The following is an 18007-nucleotide window of genomic DNA, read 5'->3' as shown; positions in this document are numbered from 1 at the left end:
TCGTGGTTCGCATTCCACTTTTGGAGTATATGGTTTGTGTTGCCCCTATCCCTATGTGTCCCCATTGCATCCTATTGTAACTATACATTGTTTGCACTGTTTTCTAAGACTATACTGCATATTTTTGGTATTGTGTACATATATCTTGTGTATATTTGCTATCCTCATCCTGAGGGTACACTCTGAGATACTTTGGCATATTGTCATAAAAATAAAGTACCTTTATTTTTAGTATATCTGTGTATTGTGTTTTCTTATGATATTGTGCAAGTGACATTTGTGGTACTGTAGGAGCTTCACTCGTCTCCTAGTTCAGCCTAAGCTGCTCTGCTAAGCTACCATTATCTATCAGCCTATGCTGCTAGACACCCTATACACTAATAAGGGATAACTGGGCCTGGTGCAAGGTGCAAGTACCCCTTGGTACTCACTACTAGTCAGTCCAGCCTCCTACATCTGTGCCTTGCTGTTTTGTGCTCATTTGCTTCCATTTCTGATTTTTATAACTCGTGCCTTTATCACTCTTGCTCCGCTTTTTTCGCCCCTTGTGCGCTCCCCCTGTACTCTGTGCTTTGCTGTTATGTGCTTATTTGTTCGAGGCCCTTCTAGTGGGCTTCTGGTAAGCTTTGTGCCATTTTCTGTAATTGTGACTGTATTCTGTATTCTGTGCCTTGCTGTTTTGTGCATATTTGCTTCCATTTCTGATTTTTATAACTCGTGCCTTTATCACTTTTGCTCCGCTCTTTTTGCCCCCTTGTGCGCTCCCCCTAGCCGCTCTTCCCTGCGGCCCGCCCACCTCTCACCCCCATTCGCCGTGCCCTCCCGCCTCCCAGCTGCTCCTCCCTCCCCCCTCCCTTCTTAATGGCTGGCGCGCCAGAGACAAGCCCGTCTGCGCCTGGACCACGCCCAGCGCGACCCCCCCCGGTCCGCACGCCCCCTGCACAACCAGACGTCACTACTCGGCCAGCGAACTTTTCGCCCTCAACCCCAGTCCCTCCACAGCTTGCTTCCAGGCCACACCGAAGAACACCAAAGGTCCTTTCTCCTGCCGCACCTGCAACTACACCTGCAACAGAACAAAGAAGCCTGCAACAACCAACACCAACCACCTCCACTGCATACTCCTCAACACACGCTCCGCACGGAAGCACAGCATCGAGCTTTGGGACCTGCTCGACACCACCGCCCCAGACGTAGCCTTCCTGACCGAAACCTGGTGGAACGACTCCTCAGCCCCTGACATCGCCATACCCATCCCTGACGGCTACAAAATCACCAGAAGAGATCGCACCAACGGAACCGGAGGAGGAATAGCCAACGCCCACAAATCCACCCTCAAAATCCACACCCACATGGACGACACCCTCAAGACAGCTGAACATCTGCACTTCCGGATCCACACTGACCCCAACACCACCCTCAGGGGAACGCTCATCTACCGATCCCCAGGACCACGAGCCCCCTTCAGCGACACCATTGCCGACCTCACGAGCACCCACGCCCTCGCCTCTACGGACTACATCCTCCTTGGAGACCTCAATTTCCACCTGGAGAACAACAAGGATGCCACCCGCAAGCACCACCAACTAATCCGACTCGCCAAACGTTCCCACTTCACAGAATGCCTAAACAACAACGCACACGACAGCAAAGAACTCTTCTGCATCGTGAAAGAGCTCTCCAACCCCAGCACCAACATCAACGACATCCCACCATCCCAAGAACTCTGCGACGCCCTGTCCACCTTTTTCTATCAGAAGATCGCCGACATCCACAACAGCCTCAACACCACGCCTCCGCCAGACCCCACCCCCGACAACTCCCCCTGCGCCAACCGCCTTACCGCCTGGACCCACGTAGACGACACCGAAACTTGCAAGATCATGAACTCCATCCACTCAGGATCCCCTTCAGACCCATGCCCACACCACGTCTACAACAAAGCCGACTCTACCATCGCCCCCCAACTTCGAAAGGTCATCAACTTATCCTTTGAAACCGAGACTTTCCTGGACAGCTGGAAGCACACCGAAATCCACGCCCTCCTCAAGAAACCCAAGGCAGACCCCAACGACCTCAAAAACGTCCGCCCGATCTCCCTCCTCCCCTTCCCGGCTAAGGTCATCAAGAAGATCGTCAACGCTCAGCTCACCCACTACCTCGAGGACAACTCCATCCTAGACCCCTCCCAGTCCGGTTTCAGATGCAATAACAGCACCGAGACTGCTCTCCTCGCCGCCACAGATGACATCAGACAACAAATGGACAACGGCGAAACGTGCCCTCTCCGCAGCCTTCGACACGGTTTGCCACCGCACCCTACTAACACGCCTCCACGAAGCCGTAATACAAGAAAAAGCGCTCAACTGGATCTCCTCTTTTCTCTCCGGCAGAACCCAGAGAGTCCGACTCTCACCCTTCCGCTCCGAAGCCACCAACATCATCTGCGGCATGCCCCAAGGCTCCTCTCTAAGCCCAACGCTGTTTAACGTCTACATGGCCCCCCTCGCACAACTGGCCCGCCAGCACAACCTCAGCATTCTCTCCTACGCCGACGACACCCAGCTCATTCCTCTCCCTCACTAAAGACCCACACACCGCCAAAGCCAACCTCCATGAGGGAATGAAGTCCATCGCCGAGTGGATGAGAAATAGCCGCTTGAAGTTGAACTCAGACAAGACGGAGGTCCTCATCCTCGGACGCACCCCCTCGGCCTGAGACGACTCCTGGTGGCCCACCGTGCTGGGACCCCCTCCAACGCCAGCCAACCACGCACGCAACCTTGGTTTCGTCCTCGACTCCGCCCTCACCATGTCCAAGCAGGTCAACGCAGTTTCCTCCTCCTGCTACAACACCCTCCGCATGCTCCGTAGAATCTACAAATGGATCCTGACAGAAACCAGAAAAACGGTGACCCAGGCCCTCGTAAGCAGTAGACTAGACTACGGCAACGCACTCTACACAGGCATCCCAGCAAAAGACATCCGACGACTCCAACGCATCCAAAACGCCTCCGCCCGGCTGGTCCTCGACGTACCCCGCTGATGCCACATCTCCCACCACCTGAAAGACCTCCCAGTGGACAAGAGGATCACCTTCAAGCTCCTCACCCACGCTCACAATGCACTCTACAATGCCGGACCCGCCTACCTGAACAATAGACTCAACTTCTATGTCCCCTCCCGCCAACTCTGCTCTACCAACCTTTCCCTCGCCATCGTTCCCCGCTTCCAACGCAAGAACTCCGGCGGCAGATCCTTCTCCTACCTCGCCACCAAGACCTGAAACACCCTCCCGACCCCCCTGCGGCAGACCCAGGACCATCTCACCTTCAGGAGATTCCTCAAAACCTGGCTCTTCGACCGATACCACCCCTCAGCGCCTTGAAACCCTAACGGGTACGTAGCGCGCTTTATAAATTTTGTGATTGATTGAATGGTCGGATGATCATCAGAAATCTTTTGAAAAAGTGAAACAGGCCATCTTATCAGTATCTTTCCTGTGCAACTTTGAACACAACAGAAAAACAATCCTTACAACAGATGCTAGCAATAAAGGCTTAGGTGCAACTCTATGTCAGATCATAGAGGGTCAGGAGAGAATTTATGCTTTTGCCTCTTGGGCCCTGAGTAAAGCAGAGGCTAACTACTCGGTAGTGGAGAGAGAGGCACTTGCGTGTTTTTGGGCCGTTAGACATTTATAATTTTTTTATGGGGCATAAATTTAACATTTGCACAGAGCACAAACCCCTAATTTACTTGTTTTCTACTAAAAGGTCTTACAACAGCACTCCCAGGATCGCCAGATGGATCTTAGGACTAGAAAGCTTCTGTTTTAAAGTAGAATACGCCCCTGGCAATAAAAATACTGCTGCTGATTTCTTGTTTAGAGCTCCTTTAGTCATAAGGGATGATTTTGAAACACCAAAGTATCCTGTCATGATAGTTAACGCTCCTGCCATCTCTAATGATGAATGGAACACAGCTAATCAGCAAGATGAAATTCTTGCAAAACTTAAGTCATACACAATACAAGGTTGGCCAAACAAGAAAAGTGATGTGGATGATGACATCAAAGGTTTTTGGGAAGTAAGATACAAAATCAATGTAAAAACAACTTCTTATGCAAAAATAACAAAATCATACCACCAACGAATCTAAGAGACAAAATCATTGACTTTGCCCATTAAGGTAATTTGGGCAGAAGCATGAGCAAGGTACGTGATAGGAGGCAGTATAGGTTTCTTAATATAAATTTCATGGTGGAAGTCAAGGTCAAAAAATGCTCCAAATGTGCAAACAGTGACAAGACCAGAACAATACACAAGGTCCGAATTTCACCAGTAACTAGTCCTGATAAACCCTGGGAAAAACTGGCTCTGCATATAATTGGTCCGAATAATATGTCAGGTGTAATTAAGCGTTTTGCATTTGTATTAGTAGATTACCATTCTCATTGGATTACAGTAAAAATGGTTCACAAAATCACTACAAAGTCACTTATTACATTTCTAAAAAATACGTTTTCCACAGAAGGCATACCGGCTACCATTGTTACAGATAATAGGGTACAGTTAACATCATTAGCAATGACAGATGTTTTAACACACCTTAACATTGTTCATCACAAAACTACCTTATATTGTCCACAAGCCAATGGTCTAGTAGAAAGGGTTAACCGCATGGTCAAATAATGTATCCGTGGAAAATGCCATCCAAGAGATGCTATGGGCTTACCATACTACATCTAATTCTATCACTAACATATCTCCATTTGCAGCATTAAAAGGCAGAAAACCCAGCACCAAATGATATCCTTCATGGTTGGTGGGAGGAGCACAACTCATCGTATACTAAAAACCAAATCATTCTACACCAAAATAAATATAAAATGTATTATGACATCAACCATTGCACGAAACATCAACCATAGAAGGTGGTGATTGGGTATATGTTAAAATACCAGTACATAAAGCAGGAACAGTTTCAAAATATTTTAAACCCATGCATATTGCCATTGTCAAACAAAATGTAGTTATTATGGATAATGGCCAATGTTGGAGCATGAATAGGCTTGTTAAACAGATACCTTCATATAGCCCCAGTGGAAAAATACCTGTGGAACCTTATCAGAAGAAGAAAATACATCAAAACAAGATGAAAGAGGGGCCTACTTTAGAAGACAAGTCCATGCTCCTAGGTGGCATAAAGACTACGAAATGAATATATGAATATATGTTAGGAACGTTAATGTTCCCTTCTTTAGCCTCTAGGTTCATTTTAAATCTATTGTAGTTAGAATTGTCTCCTATGTTCCAGCTTTGTAAATTTGTGGAAGTTAAATATATTTTTAGTTTTCTTGTTTTATAAGATGGGAAGAGGTGTTGTAATAAATAAAGTAGTATGTTCCTACTCCCATCCACCCTTAGAATATTAGTACATCCCATCCGTTGCTGGAGAGTGTCGGGAAAAATAATATTCACATGTATGTACTGTTAGATATGATACTTTAGTTCCAATTCTCTCCTCCATTATCTGAATCCCAATAAGACTTCCCTACTGACCTCTCTGACACCTATGCCAGTTGTACAAACAAACCTCTCCAAGCCATGTTGTTAAGTTTAGCTGGGTCTCGCACTTTTAGTTCAGCCAGTCAGCAACCCAGCCCCCTTTGCTTTAGGGACCACGTGTTGTCTGTTCACGTGTTCATGCTCACACTGCATTATGTATATTTTTACACTATGGACTTTAAGTTTGGTGTATGCAGCATTTCTTTTGTATGTGCGTGCCCATGTTTGGACTGTGTCCCCTTTTGGGGTTGTGCTGTGACAGCACTTATTAACATATATAAGTGCCTGACTTATATGCTTCAGGGCAGAAAATGCCAGCTTGTAAGACGTAACACTGGGATGTGCGTCTGCCTTCTGCCTTGGCATGCCAATAAACCTTGGTACCTCAAGACACATTTCATCTGTTCCGGAGCCTTGCCTGGTGTTTGTGTTTTCTTTGCGCCACTCTGGGGAGGGTTCAAAAATAGTTTCCTAACAAATGGCGTCAGAAGTGGGATGCGTGAAATGCCACCATGGGTAAGTTAATTAAATGCCTGTTGTTGTGGCCTTTCAACGCTTAGCTAAGAGTTAAACTGGGGATTGATGTAAATAAAAATATAGCTGGCTATTTAATAGGTGACTGAGGAGTAACTAAGTTACCCGTATCATTATGTTAAATGATAGTGGCAAATTCGTACGGCAAATTGTAATTCCACGCAGAAGAACCTGGCCAGACGGAAGATAATTATTTTCTTAAATAGGTGACTGAGGAGTAACAAAGTTATCCGTATCATTGCGTTAAATGATAGTGGCAAATTCGTACGGCGAATTGTAATTCCATGCAGGAGATCCTGAACAGAAAGAAGAGAATTTTGTTTTTGTTTTACGGGAATCCCAGAGAGAAAATAAATAAATTAATTAATTAAAACCCTCCTGGAGTGTAGCTTGGGAAGCATTTGATCAGCTGGCACCGGAACACAGGAAATGATTTTGAAATGTGCACAAACAAATAGTCTGTCATTTATCAATGGCTGTATTTGAATTATGTGTTGATTAAATGTAAATGTGTCACTATGTTTCATTGCAATGTTTTTGAATTATTTGTAAAGTAGTGCAGCACTGAATTAGACAAGAAAAAACGTTTTATGTTGTGCCTCTAAATTGTCAACAGCTCCTGTTTTCTCTATCTCTCTGTCTATCCACCACTGCATAACATTTTTTTCCCCGTTTAACAATTTTTTTGCAGGATACAACTATTGTGTTTATTTTTTCCAGGTTGTAAAATTAGGAGGGAAGGGCACAATGGGCAGCGGCAAGTCTAAAGGAAACGTAATGGTTGTAAGCCCTAGAATGCTGAAAAAGACTAAAAAGTTGTTTAAACAGATGACAGGACAGAAATGTTTTGACCAGATAGCCCAATAGAGCAAGGTAAGAAGGACACAGACTGATTAAACTAGTTTGCGTGCTAATGTGGACAGAGAGAGGGAAAGCAGAGTGCAGCTGTAACAAAGCCTGGGTTTTAAAGACAGGCTGCATGCACACAAAACTGTAACAGCAGACAAATATCTACATTTTAGGAGTGACATTTATAACATAGTGTTGATAAAACTAACTTTAATGGTAAAAGAGCACTCAATTTAAGAGGAGTAAACCTCACAGTAGTGAAAGAAAGAAAAAAAAACAAAAAAAGAACAAAAAAAAAAAGATTTCGTGCGTGACACCACCAGGACATGTAAACTTAAAAGTACATGCCCCACCTACCTAGCGCCTACCTTAGGGGAGACTTATATGCAGCAAAAAGGGATTTTTACGGATTGGCAAACAGTTTTAAATGCTAGGTCAAAGTAGCAGTAAACTGCGCCCACAAGCTGCAGTGGCAGGCCTGAGACAGGTTTTGAAAGGCTACATCTGTGGGTGGCACAACCAGTACTACCGCCCACTAGTAGCATTTAATTTACTGGCCCTGAGCACTTGGTAAACTACTTTAAAAAAAAGAAATAAGACCTTTCAAATATATTTGTGGTTGGATGGGAAATAATTACTTATTTCTAAAGGATAAAATAAACATTTCTAGGATTCAGTAAGGGATCATGTTTGCAGCAATAAAGAGATCAACCTAAAATGTACATTCTGAATAAACACTTATTACAGTGTGAAGATACAGCTTGAAGACCTTAAAACATTATTCAGTAATGACCAAGGCTGAATATGGCTGAATATGGCCAACTACCACAATGTTTGCTCAATATACACACATGTAAATTATTCTTAAAATTAATTTTACTAAAATTGTTTTTGCACTTTCATGATGTTTATTATGTCTATTATCACTACTGTAAATATGAGCTATGTAACTAATTCCCATACATTTTTGCACCCCTTTTCTTCTCATGGTGCACTACAAAGTAAGGCAACAGAAAGGCTAAGGCACATCATTAGAATTGCATTATTCTGTCCACATAATGATTTTAAATCGTCTTTTTCATAAGTATTCTGTTATAATATCTTATTAAGAAGCAGTTAATGTTTTGCATTTCTACGGCTTCAAGCAAACTTTTAAGGTCCTGCTACTTTTCTGTGTCATTTTTCTCACATTATACACTCAGATTTCTGGGTCTAAATAGGTAAATATCTTGATTACAAAATAGGATAATTGTGAGCTCTAACAATGCCAATATTTCTGTATCTTAGAGACAAAATTAAAGTTTAGTTTCAATGTGGCCTCATGGCTGCACTGTTTCTCAAGTACCCCAGCTCCTGGCCTGCTTTTTGCACAGGATTTCTATGCGCATACTGGCATTCTAAATTTTCTTGAGCCAGTTCTTTGGAAGGTTACCTTTCCCTACTGATGTTAATTGGTGGTAGAGAGTGCATGGCACAGAAATACAAAAACAGCATAGTTTAAATCCTACCTTTCCAAAGACTGAAAATGTGGATGTTAAGCAGTCATGCTTCTGGCCATGCAGAGCTCTGATGGGACTCTCACATAGGACACATACTAAAACACTAAACAGCAGTTGTTAACTGTGCTAGGACAGGGGATGTGAATTTACGACAGCAGGTTTAAGTGTCAGATGCTAAGCTTCTGTAATTAGCCCTGACTTGCACTGCTGTTACCCCCCAAAAAAAAAAAATACTCAAGGGTAGCTTTGATTATTTCCTCAAAGTTATGCAAATAAGTAATGACAACTGTGGCAGTCCTATTTCACACCAGAATTTTAGCAGTACACTGATTAAACTGGTTTTATCTAAATGATTTGAAAGGGACACATGCACACGCGTAGCTTGGCAAACTGCTGAAGGGTCTACATTAGACTGTGAAAGCATGACTGCAGGTCATCTCCATATTTTAAATATGAGATACATATGTATATATACATGCACATTTTTAATTGTACTAATGCAATTTGTACATTTAGTATATACCACTTGTAATAATATTAAAGAAAATGAACAGGGTGAGCTAGTTTGGAGGACTGGCTACTTCATTTCAGCAGTTTTGCTTCTATTTCTTTTGGTTTGCAAACAGATGCTTTGTGTAGGGAGGCTTGCAGCTTTGTCCTCATTTGAGACGGCTCTCTTCCACACACATGCAAACAGTGCAGTGTCATGTTAGCCCTCACCACACTGAATGAGCACAATTTCCTAAAAGTTTAAAAAAAAAAAAAAAAAAAGCCACACTGGAGTGCAACTTGTTCTAAATAGGTACTACAGACCAAAGAAAAAATATATAATGTATGCTTGTAATTTTGAAGAGTAGGTTAAGAATAACTTAATTTCCTACATTTTCTAACTATTTCATGGTAGGAGAACCCACTTCGAGTAATATACAAACCAGAACATACTCGGTAAAAAGAGCTAATATATGAAAGAAAGTCCTTCTGCTTAGTAAAAAGAGGGTCAAATTGATGCTGAATACATGTAAACTGTTTTAGAATATCATCATTAGTAATTTAAATACATTTAATAAATGGAAGAATTTGCAGAGTGGTAGCAATACATTTCTAGCTTTGATTCAGCCCTCTTGAAACTAAATTGAACACCACAGGCCCATTCTAGGTCCAAGAATGAAACTGATTGACCCCCTTATGATGCATTTTTCAGTGTCAATAAAACGTAACTAACAGAAGGAGCCGGTGTCTCACTGGATTGTAACTTCCTTGAGGGACTGTCACTATGCAACAAACAAGACTGGATAAAGGAAGAATTGCATATTCTATTAAGGACAGGGCAGAGTTTTTGCTGTTTTCTTGAGGAATAGTACCTTTGTAGGAGATATGCAAGGTAGGACTTACATTATTGAATAACATTATCAAGGGGCACAGTATAGATAAGATGGAGGGCAAGGATACCAGCAAGGAGACTAGAGTAGGGAAAAGTGTTATTCTTTCCCATGCCAAGAGGCTTACAGAAGAAACAGCACCGCATGAGGAACGCTTTCCAGAGAAAACAAGTAGGAACATAGGATGACGCAGAGAGAGAGATGACCCATGCAGTGGAAAACCGATGAACCCGGTGCTTTATGATGGAGGTATCTGACACATCTGAAGAGAATACAATGTTTCCAATTAAGGTAGGAGATAAAATGGTTGATTTCTTAATTTCAATATGGATGTCCCCCACCAATTAGCTGGGGGTATACCTCATCTGCCACAATTTCTGCAACAGTATATGCTTTCAAGAAATGGGATTTACTTACAAGCACCTGAGCGCAGGTTAAAATTGATTAACACAGAGCAAACTACAGCAGTGAGCATTGACCTAGGACCACAGGAAGATAAATTCTTATAGGGCCAGCTTCAGAACAACACATCTACAGCTGTAGCACAATGATTCTACCCTACAAATTTGGGCCCCATGGTAACTAAGAATTTTACATTTCCTTGGGGAGTTGTGACTGTGTTGGGAGATGGAGACGGATGGTGTTGAATGTTGTGTATGCTCAGAAACGACAGGGCTGTAGTTTTTGATAAGCTTGAAGGGAATATGACTTTACAGCTGACTGAAAACAAGGTCATAGAACAACTGAACTCAGAGGTGTGGGCAAACTCAAAAATGAGGCAGGATAATTAGAAACACACCCTCCCCATAAAGTAACGCTTAAGGAAAATGCAGAACTACCTTATGTGCGTCAGTATAGACTGTCACCTCAGGCAGAGGAGGGAATAAAACCTGTGATTGAGTCTATCTTACAAGAGGGTATCATTAAAAAGACCAATAGCCCCTGTAATAGTCCAATAATTCCATTGCCCAAGGGCAACACTGGGCAATATAGATTTATACAGGATTTACGCCAGATAAACTACATCGTGGTTCCCTTAGCACCTGTTGTGCCTGACACCAATACTATATTATCTTCTATACTTGCAGAAGCAGAGTACGTTTCAGTTAAGTCTTGCAAGTGTGTTTTTCAGTATTACGGTCCATCCAGAGAGTGAGTACCTCTTTGCCTTCACAGTAAATGATACCCAGTGCACTTTCACAAGACTGGCCCAAGGCTTCACAGAGAGTCTATGCACAGGCAGTAAAGAGAGACCTGGACAGCCTACACCCGGAAGGCAGCAGTGTAATCCTGCAGTACCCTGGTGATCTCCTTGTAGCATCTCCATCACTTGAGGCTTGTGAAACAGACACTGTAGCTCTGCTGAACCACCTCCAGGAGAGAAGACACAAAGCCTCATTCTCAAAATTTCAGTGCTGCCAAAAAGAAGTGACTTACCTTGGTTATCTGGTATCCAAAGGTACACGCTGCATATCACCTGACAGGATAAAAATGATTCAAAGCATGAATGACAGAATGATGTCCTTCCTGGGGATGATGAACTACTGCACCAGTGGATCCCTGAGTACAGATCCTATGATGCATTCTTGAGGAAATGCGCGTTACAAGATGCACCCAACAACATTGTATGGACTAATAAACTTGCAGAATGTTTCAAAAGACTGAAAGGGACGTTGTGTAATGCGCCAGCATTGGGACTGCCTGGTTACAAACTGCCCTTCCATCGCTATGTGTCAGAGCAAAATGTCATTGCAAATGGTGTACTGACACAGCAGCATGGCGCTGGAAAAAGACCTGTGGCGTATTACTCTGTGACTTTGCCTTCTGCAGTGTCTGGGCATCCAGCCTGTTTGAGAGCAGTGATGGCGGCCACTGTGATGGTAAAGAGGGCGGCTCCCATTGTGATGGACTACACTTGTTTTGTTTATGTGCCACATTCGGTACAGTTGTTGTTGTAGCAAAAATAACTGATGCAACAGGCCTGAAATGGCCTGATGCGCTGCCTTTAGTGCTGCATGCCATAAGGGCAACTCCATCTAGGACAACCCTTTTGTCACCCCATGAGGTACTGATGGGGCCGCCTATGTCTGTGGGGTTGAGGTTGCCTCTCCCAGCATCTCAAGCAGCACTGCTGTGGGCAGATGAAAACATTTCTGACTATGCTATAAAATTGTCATCAGTCTTGAGGCATCACCATCTCCAGGTGAAGGAAGCTTTGCCCTATCCGTCCTCAAAGCCTACACATCCTTTTAAAGCTGGAGACATAGTCATGGTGAGAAAAATAAAAGATGTTTCTCTTAGTTCTAGGTGGACTGGACCACACCTCGTACTCCTGGTGACGCGGATAGCAGTGAAGGTACCGGGACGTCCTGAGTGGATTCACGGCACTAGGTGCTGATCCGCACCAACAACAACCAAGACCGACGTGCCTGCAACAGATGAGCACCTGCAACCTGTGCAGCAGCACAACATACCAGGAAAGAGGGAGACAGATCAAACCATTCCTAAGAACCACACTGAGAGCTCCTCATCAAGTGTCAGGTGACACCAACTGATGCAGTTGGGGGAAGCACACAACGTAGTCTCGAAGAAAGGTGATAGTCACACTTGCAGAAACATAGACTGAAGAGGACACCGCAGGGCAGGTCCATGAAGCGGCCCCTGAAAAAACGACTGCAGACCAGTAGGAGAAGCAGGGGACAGTACACTGCGTGCCATTGCTTCACTGACAATTAGAGAAAGTAGCTTAGAACTGAGTAACAGAAAGACTTAATATCTATATCTAGAACTTTTGCAGTGCTCCAGTAATTCTGTAGTAAAAGCAGCTATTCGGTTTCTGCAGTTAAAGTTCTTCCTCCTACAGAGCAGGAGCTAGCCCACAGATATCTTAGAATACAACCAGATGTAGAGGAAGCACATAAAGAAATGTTTGATTTAATGGCTATAGACCCATAAAACTTGAATGCATTGGATACTAGCATATCATTTTGTCTATGTTTAAATAATGAATACCTCATAGGTGTATACCTAGATGACAAAATATGTGTTTCATCTAAACAAAATTTGTAATACCATCCGAAGATATGTATTTTATTGATACGTTATTACTATGCTTCTGCAATGTATATATTTATTTTTTGCAATTAAGTATGATATTACTATAAAAAAGGAGAGATTGTCGGGAAAAATAATATTCACATGTATGTACCTATAGATATGATACTTTAGTTCCAATTCTCTCCTCCATTATCTGAATCCCAATAAGACTTCCCTACTGACCTCTCTGACACCTATGCCAGCTGTACAAACAAACCTCTCCAAGCCACGTTCTTAGGTTTAGCTGGGTCTCGCACTTTTAGTTCAGCCAGTCAGCAACGCAGCCACCTTTGCTTTAGGGACCACCTGTTGTCTGTTCACGTGTTCATGCTCACACTGCATTAAGTATATTTTTACACTATGGACTTTAAGTTTTGTGTATGCAGCATTTCTTTTGTATGTGCGTGCCCATGTTTGGACTGTGTCCCCTTTTGGGGTTGTGCTGTGACAGCACTTATTAACATATATAAGTGCCTGACTTATATGCTTCAGGGCAGAAGATGCCAGCTTGTAAGACGTAACACTGGGATGTGCGTCTGCCTTCTGCCTTGGCATGCCAATAAACCTTGGTACCTCAAGACACATTTCATCTGTTCCGGAGCCTTGCCTGGTGTTTGTGTTTTCTTTGCCCCACTCTGGGGAGGGTTGAAAAATAGTTTCCTAACAGAGAGCTTGACTTAGAATGTTGGCACTGAAGAAAAGTGGGAACGATCAATGTTGGCTGGAGGAATTGAAGGTGGAGCAGTGGAGACTTGAATAAAAGTGTCAACGGTGATGGAGAATTTGTCTTCATTATAACAAGTCTTGGTCATCTGCCTCTACCTGATATGTATCTTTGATAATTTTTTGCTATAAAAAACAGTTAACTGTGACCCCAAATTTTTTATTTTGAGGTATCTTGAAAACCTGCCTGCAGTCTTCCTCAACAATGTAGGTGTTCAGCTTTTCTCCCATGTTTCTGGGCTGCACGACTAGGACTGCCGTTTTAGGACATCGTACAAGAATCTGACTTATACTGAAATTTGGACTCATAAAACTGTGAAATAGGCCTAGTTCTGATCCTTCTAGGATGTAGGTCTATAATGTTACTCTTTATCTCCTGCAGTTAAGAATCACAGTTGCCCTTACTTGTCAGCCATTTTGAACAACACTATAAGTCAACTCCCAAGTTGCTATACCAATGTATACTGTTATTGTCTTTTAAAGTTTCCTTCCAAGACTCCCTCGTACCTTTTTTATTCAAAAATCTTGTTAGGGAAAATAAATTAATATCAATCAAATAAACTGAGTTGGAGAGGATTTTTGTCATTTAAAAATCTGGGAAGCGGGACTGAAGCAGTTGTTATGATTGACTGATTGTGCACACACAACTCCTACAAATTTCAAGACTGCTTAAAAGATCCCCAAATATTTCCTTGGGACAACAACAGCTCAGTTTACACTGGCATTGGTTTTTGGGACTTCTTATCTGCATCTGCAGAAATTAGAATGGCATCATCAACTAGTGATGATCCCGACCAGGGAGTGAAACGAGTTTGCTCACTAAGGCCGGAAACTAGTGGATATGGCATACACCTACTGTGCATTAGCAGGCTTAGGATTCATTGATACCAAAGAAAAATTGGGTACTGAATTGATCTTTGCCCAATAACGATGCAAAGGAATACCGCTGATGGAAGAGCTTGTGTTTCCCTCACTCAAATTTGCAGAGAAGCAGGACCTCATTTATCTTTGACAGGGGAACTTGAGACTTAATGAGTTAAGAGTGATTTCCTTACTGGAACTGACACCCATATACCACTCTATGACCCTACATTAGACTGCAAAAACATTACCATAAATCTAAGCCAAAGTAGTATTTGCGTGTTTGTTTCCGACAATAGAATTTGAGAGAAAATGCTCATCAGTCATTTGTAATTACATCTCACAGAAAAGGAAAGAAGGATATTTTGAATTGTTCCATTGGTGTCCACGGTGGACCTTTTAAAACTTGCAAATTATTACACAAATCAGAAGCAAAACATAAAAAGGTAATTCAAAATGTTCTTACCATCACATTACTATCGTTGAAGCTGTACCACTGATTATCTTCAGATGACTTTATCTCTGAAGTATAATGGCCACCAGTAAGTCCACCAAAATGGTGGCAAAGGGCAAAGAGCTCATACTCAGCATGATCTGCCTAGAATGGAGAATGAGTCAGAGGTAAACTTCTTCTCAGTCCTTTGCAGAACAGTAATTCATGATTAGAGCAACAATATTCGGTTGATCCTTGGCTTTGATGTGAACAAGTCAACAAATGTTTTCCTAGCAGTATGCATCTCAGGTACATACAAGAACTTTATGTCTTTCCACTTTTTCTGCAAACATGATTAATTTCAAATACACTCAACCTAAATGGCTTCTATATTAAGCATAGGCCAAATCATGAATCTGTTTGGCACCTGTGCAGAGGTACAAAATGGAGCTACATACTAGTTTTGAAGACACCGCACAGCCTACTGCACAGGGATGCTGCTTGTGTTTCTCACAAGTGATGTTCAGGACTCAAACACTAACTCATTGAGTTAGTGCATGCATAGCATAAAGTTAATTGAAAAAACGGTTTTTACAACCTGAAAAAACAATTAAATGTCCTTAAATCAAGTTTTGCCACATGTTTCCAGTTTGCACTAAAGTGTAAATGACAGACCATGACTGTGAAAGTTACATTTATAGTGATTGTTGTATTTGTAGATGTTCCAGTTGCTAACTTGCAACCTGGTACTTTGTTGTAGTATAACTGGAAGATGAACCACAAAGCAGTGCACGTCTAAATAATTTCATACCTGATACCAAGAAAGCCAGATATTTCCTGCTTTTGCTGCCCTAGCACCTCAAGTAGGCAAACCAACTCTACCTGGCACATTTCTCGTGTTCAAAAGAATGTCAGTGGAGAACGACTATCAGATATTTTGTGGTGGAGGTGGGAGGTATTTGGTAATGTCAGAGAACAGGCAATTAGAATCACTGGCACCATAAAAGCAACGTTTCCTTCCTACAACACAAACTACACTTTTTGCCCTAGAGTAGTAAACATATAGTAGAAGTACGATGAAATAATGAAAGTATAGTAGGATCAGAGTCAAACCCACTAGGTTTTACAAAACACAGTGAAAGAAGGTACTACAGACATTAAGAAGAACCTCTTAAGCAGGCATTAAATAGTAGGCAAGCAGACAAATTCTACTGACAGCCTGTAGCATCCTGACTCACAATGTGTATGTTTGTAGTTGTATGTTACTGTAACCATGGCAGTAGAAGGAAATGAGGTCATGCTAAAGTGTTTTCCTCATCCTTCATAGGAACCAGTTTTATCTAATCAACATCATCACCATTAGACATTAAAGAAGAATGCATATTATTAAGCAATCAATCGTGAGACAGAAACATGTTTCAATTCAGTCTGTAAAGACATTAGTCAAATCAATCAATTGCACAGATTCTGAATTCAGGGATTGGGACACATCTTCTCTCTAATACTAACCAAATTAGGACAAGCATGTGTGGGAGCGGACTAACGCAAGCAAACATAAGTAAAAAAAAAAAAAAGACACAAATAATTTGGAAAAGCATTTATCTCGGGGTAAATTAAGCAATCTAAGAAAAAAGTGGCATGTGCCATCATGCTAACTCTACTCAGAAAAGCGGGTAAGGGGAAAATAATATTTGCATTAGAATAAACCTCTCCTAAGGTCAGCATTCAATTCAGTTTTGTCATCAACAAAGCCCATCAGAGGTACTATCAGGGGAAAGCGCAGAACAGGGGCTGCACATGGAAATCAGGAACATCCAAGGGAACAAGTTAACAGAACAAGATTCAAAAGGGGACAGACCGTAAAACTTACAAGTCCTTCCCTTACTTGGAATTACTCAAATCAGTTTGACTGGTCCATTAGATGAGTCCATATTACACATAAAGGGCAATATCCAATACAAATTTAAAGAACAAGCTGAATTTGAAACATCACAGCAGCATCACACGTTTGGTCAGGTGTCATCTCCTGCCTCAGTGTGACTCCGATAATTTAACAATTTCTACATCACTTGATAAAATCCATGTTCTGTACCATGGCACAAGACGATTTTCTCCTTTCTCAAGACAACAAGTCTTTTAAACATTAGTACTACTCTCCTTTTAGACATCATGTTCAAATGTTGAACCATCAAATGACACTGCGGTGTAAACCTTACACATAATACAATGGGACTCTTTAGTAATCATGTGAAACAAACTAGTGAAACAAATTCATGTTAGAGAGAAAGAAATGATTCAACATTTTACATTGCTGCAAATATGAACACTTCAGGCCTAGTTACACTACAACAAAAAATATAATGCATCAATATTGTCATTAATAAAACACACATGCTATGCAACTTATGAATTCAGAATTATTATATCATCAAAATATATAAAATCATTTCATTAATAATTGCAGTCTTTGTTAAGGCATCACATTAAGTATGATGAGACGTGCATTTATTTTTCTGAACACAACTTTAAACTAATAAATTATCATAAATCATATTAATTTCTACTGACAACAACTCATTCTAATGATTCAAATATATTTCAACATTGTTTAAATCATGTTAGCACATTCTCAGGTCTGGGAGGCACAATGGCTGCCATAAAATATACACATGTACACCTTTAAAATACACACCAACGCAGGCTTTTCTCTATGTTAGGCTTTTAAAGGTAAATATAAATCACACCTAATGCTGACGTCTTATGCACTAAAACCATTACTAAAATTTACGCTCCAACAGTCAGATAGAATGTAAGAGGAGAAACAGGAAAGTATCTGGGCAGGAGTTGATGAGGACGGATGGGACCTGCAATGGAGAATAAACCTACACTATAATTCAACCTCCTGTTGCATGATTCGCTTTATTGGCTAATTGTCACATTGGCGACAAGGATGGGATAGTAAGCCCATGAGGACAATCAGAAAGTCTCAACATCCAAAGCTCCAGAAAGCTTTTTACTTTACTACACCCTTTAGTAACCTGTGATTTTTTGCATGTCTGAAAT

At 41.9% G+C, this 18007-nt stretch overlaps 1 protein-coding gene across 5 annotated transcripts in view; it reads right to left on the bottom strand.

Moving 5' to 3' along the window:
- Positions 1-18007, bottom strand: part of LOC138265788 (ubiquitin carboxyl-terminal hydrolase 50-like) — a 384629-nt gene that overhangs the window by 96956 nt on the left and 269666 nt on the right. For all 5 annotated transcript variants that reach the window (XM_069213817.1, XM_069213818.1, XM_069213819.1 and 2 more), the window contains one exon: positions 14978-15109. In XM_069213817.1, the coding sequence (XP_069069918.1) occupies positions 14978-15109 (132 nt within the window). The remainder of the gene's footprint in view (positions 1-14977; positions 15110-18007) is intronic.

Source organism: Pleurodeles waltl, chromosome 11 (genome assembly GCF_031143425.1).
Source record: "Pleurodeles waltl isolate 20211129_DDA chromosome 11, aPleWal1.hap1.20221129, whole genome shotgun sequence".
In the NCBI taxonomy this organism is placed as follows: domain Eukaryota; kingdom Metazoa; phylum Chordata; class Amphibia; order Caudata; family Salamandridae; genus Pleurodeles; species Pleurodeles waltl.
Note: the sequence above shows the minus strand (reverse complement) of the source record. Positions and strands in the feature narration are given on the sequence as shown.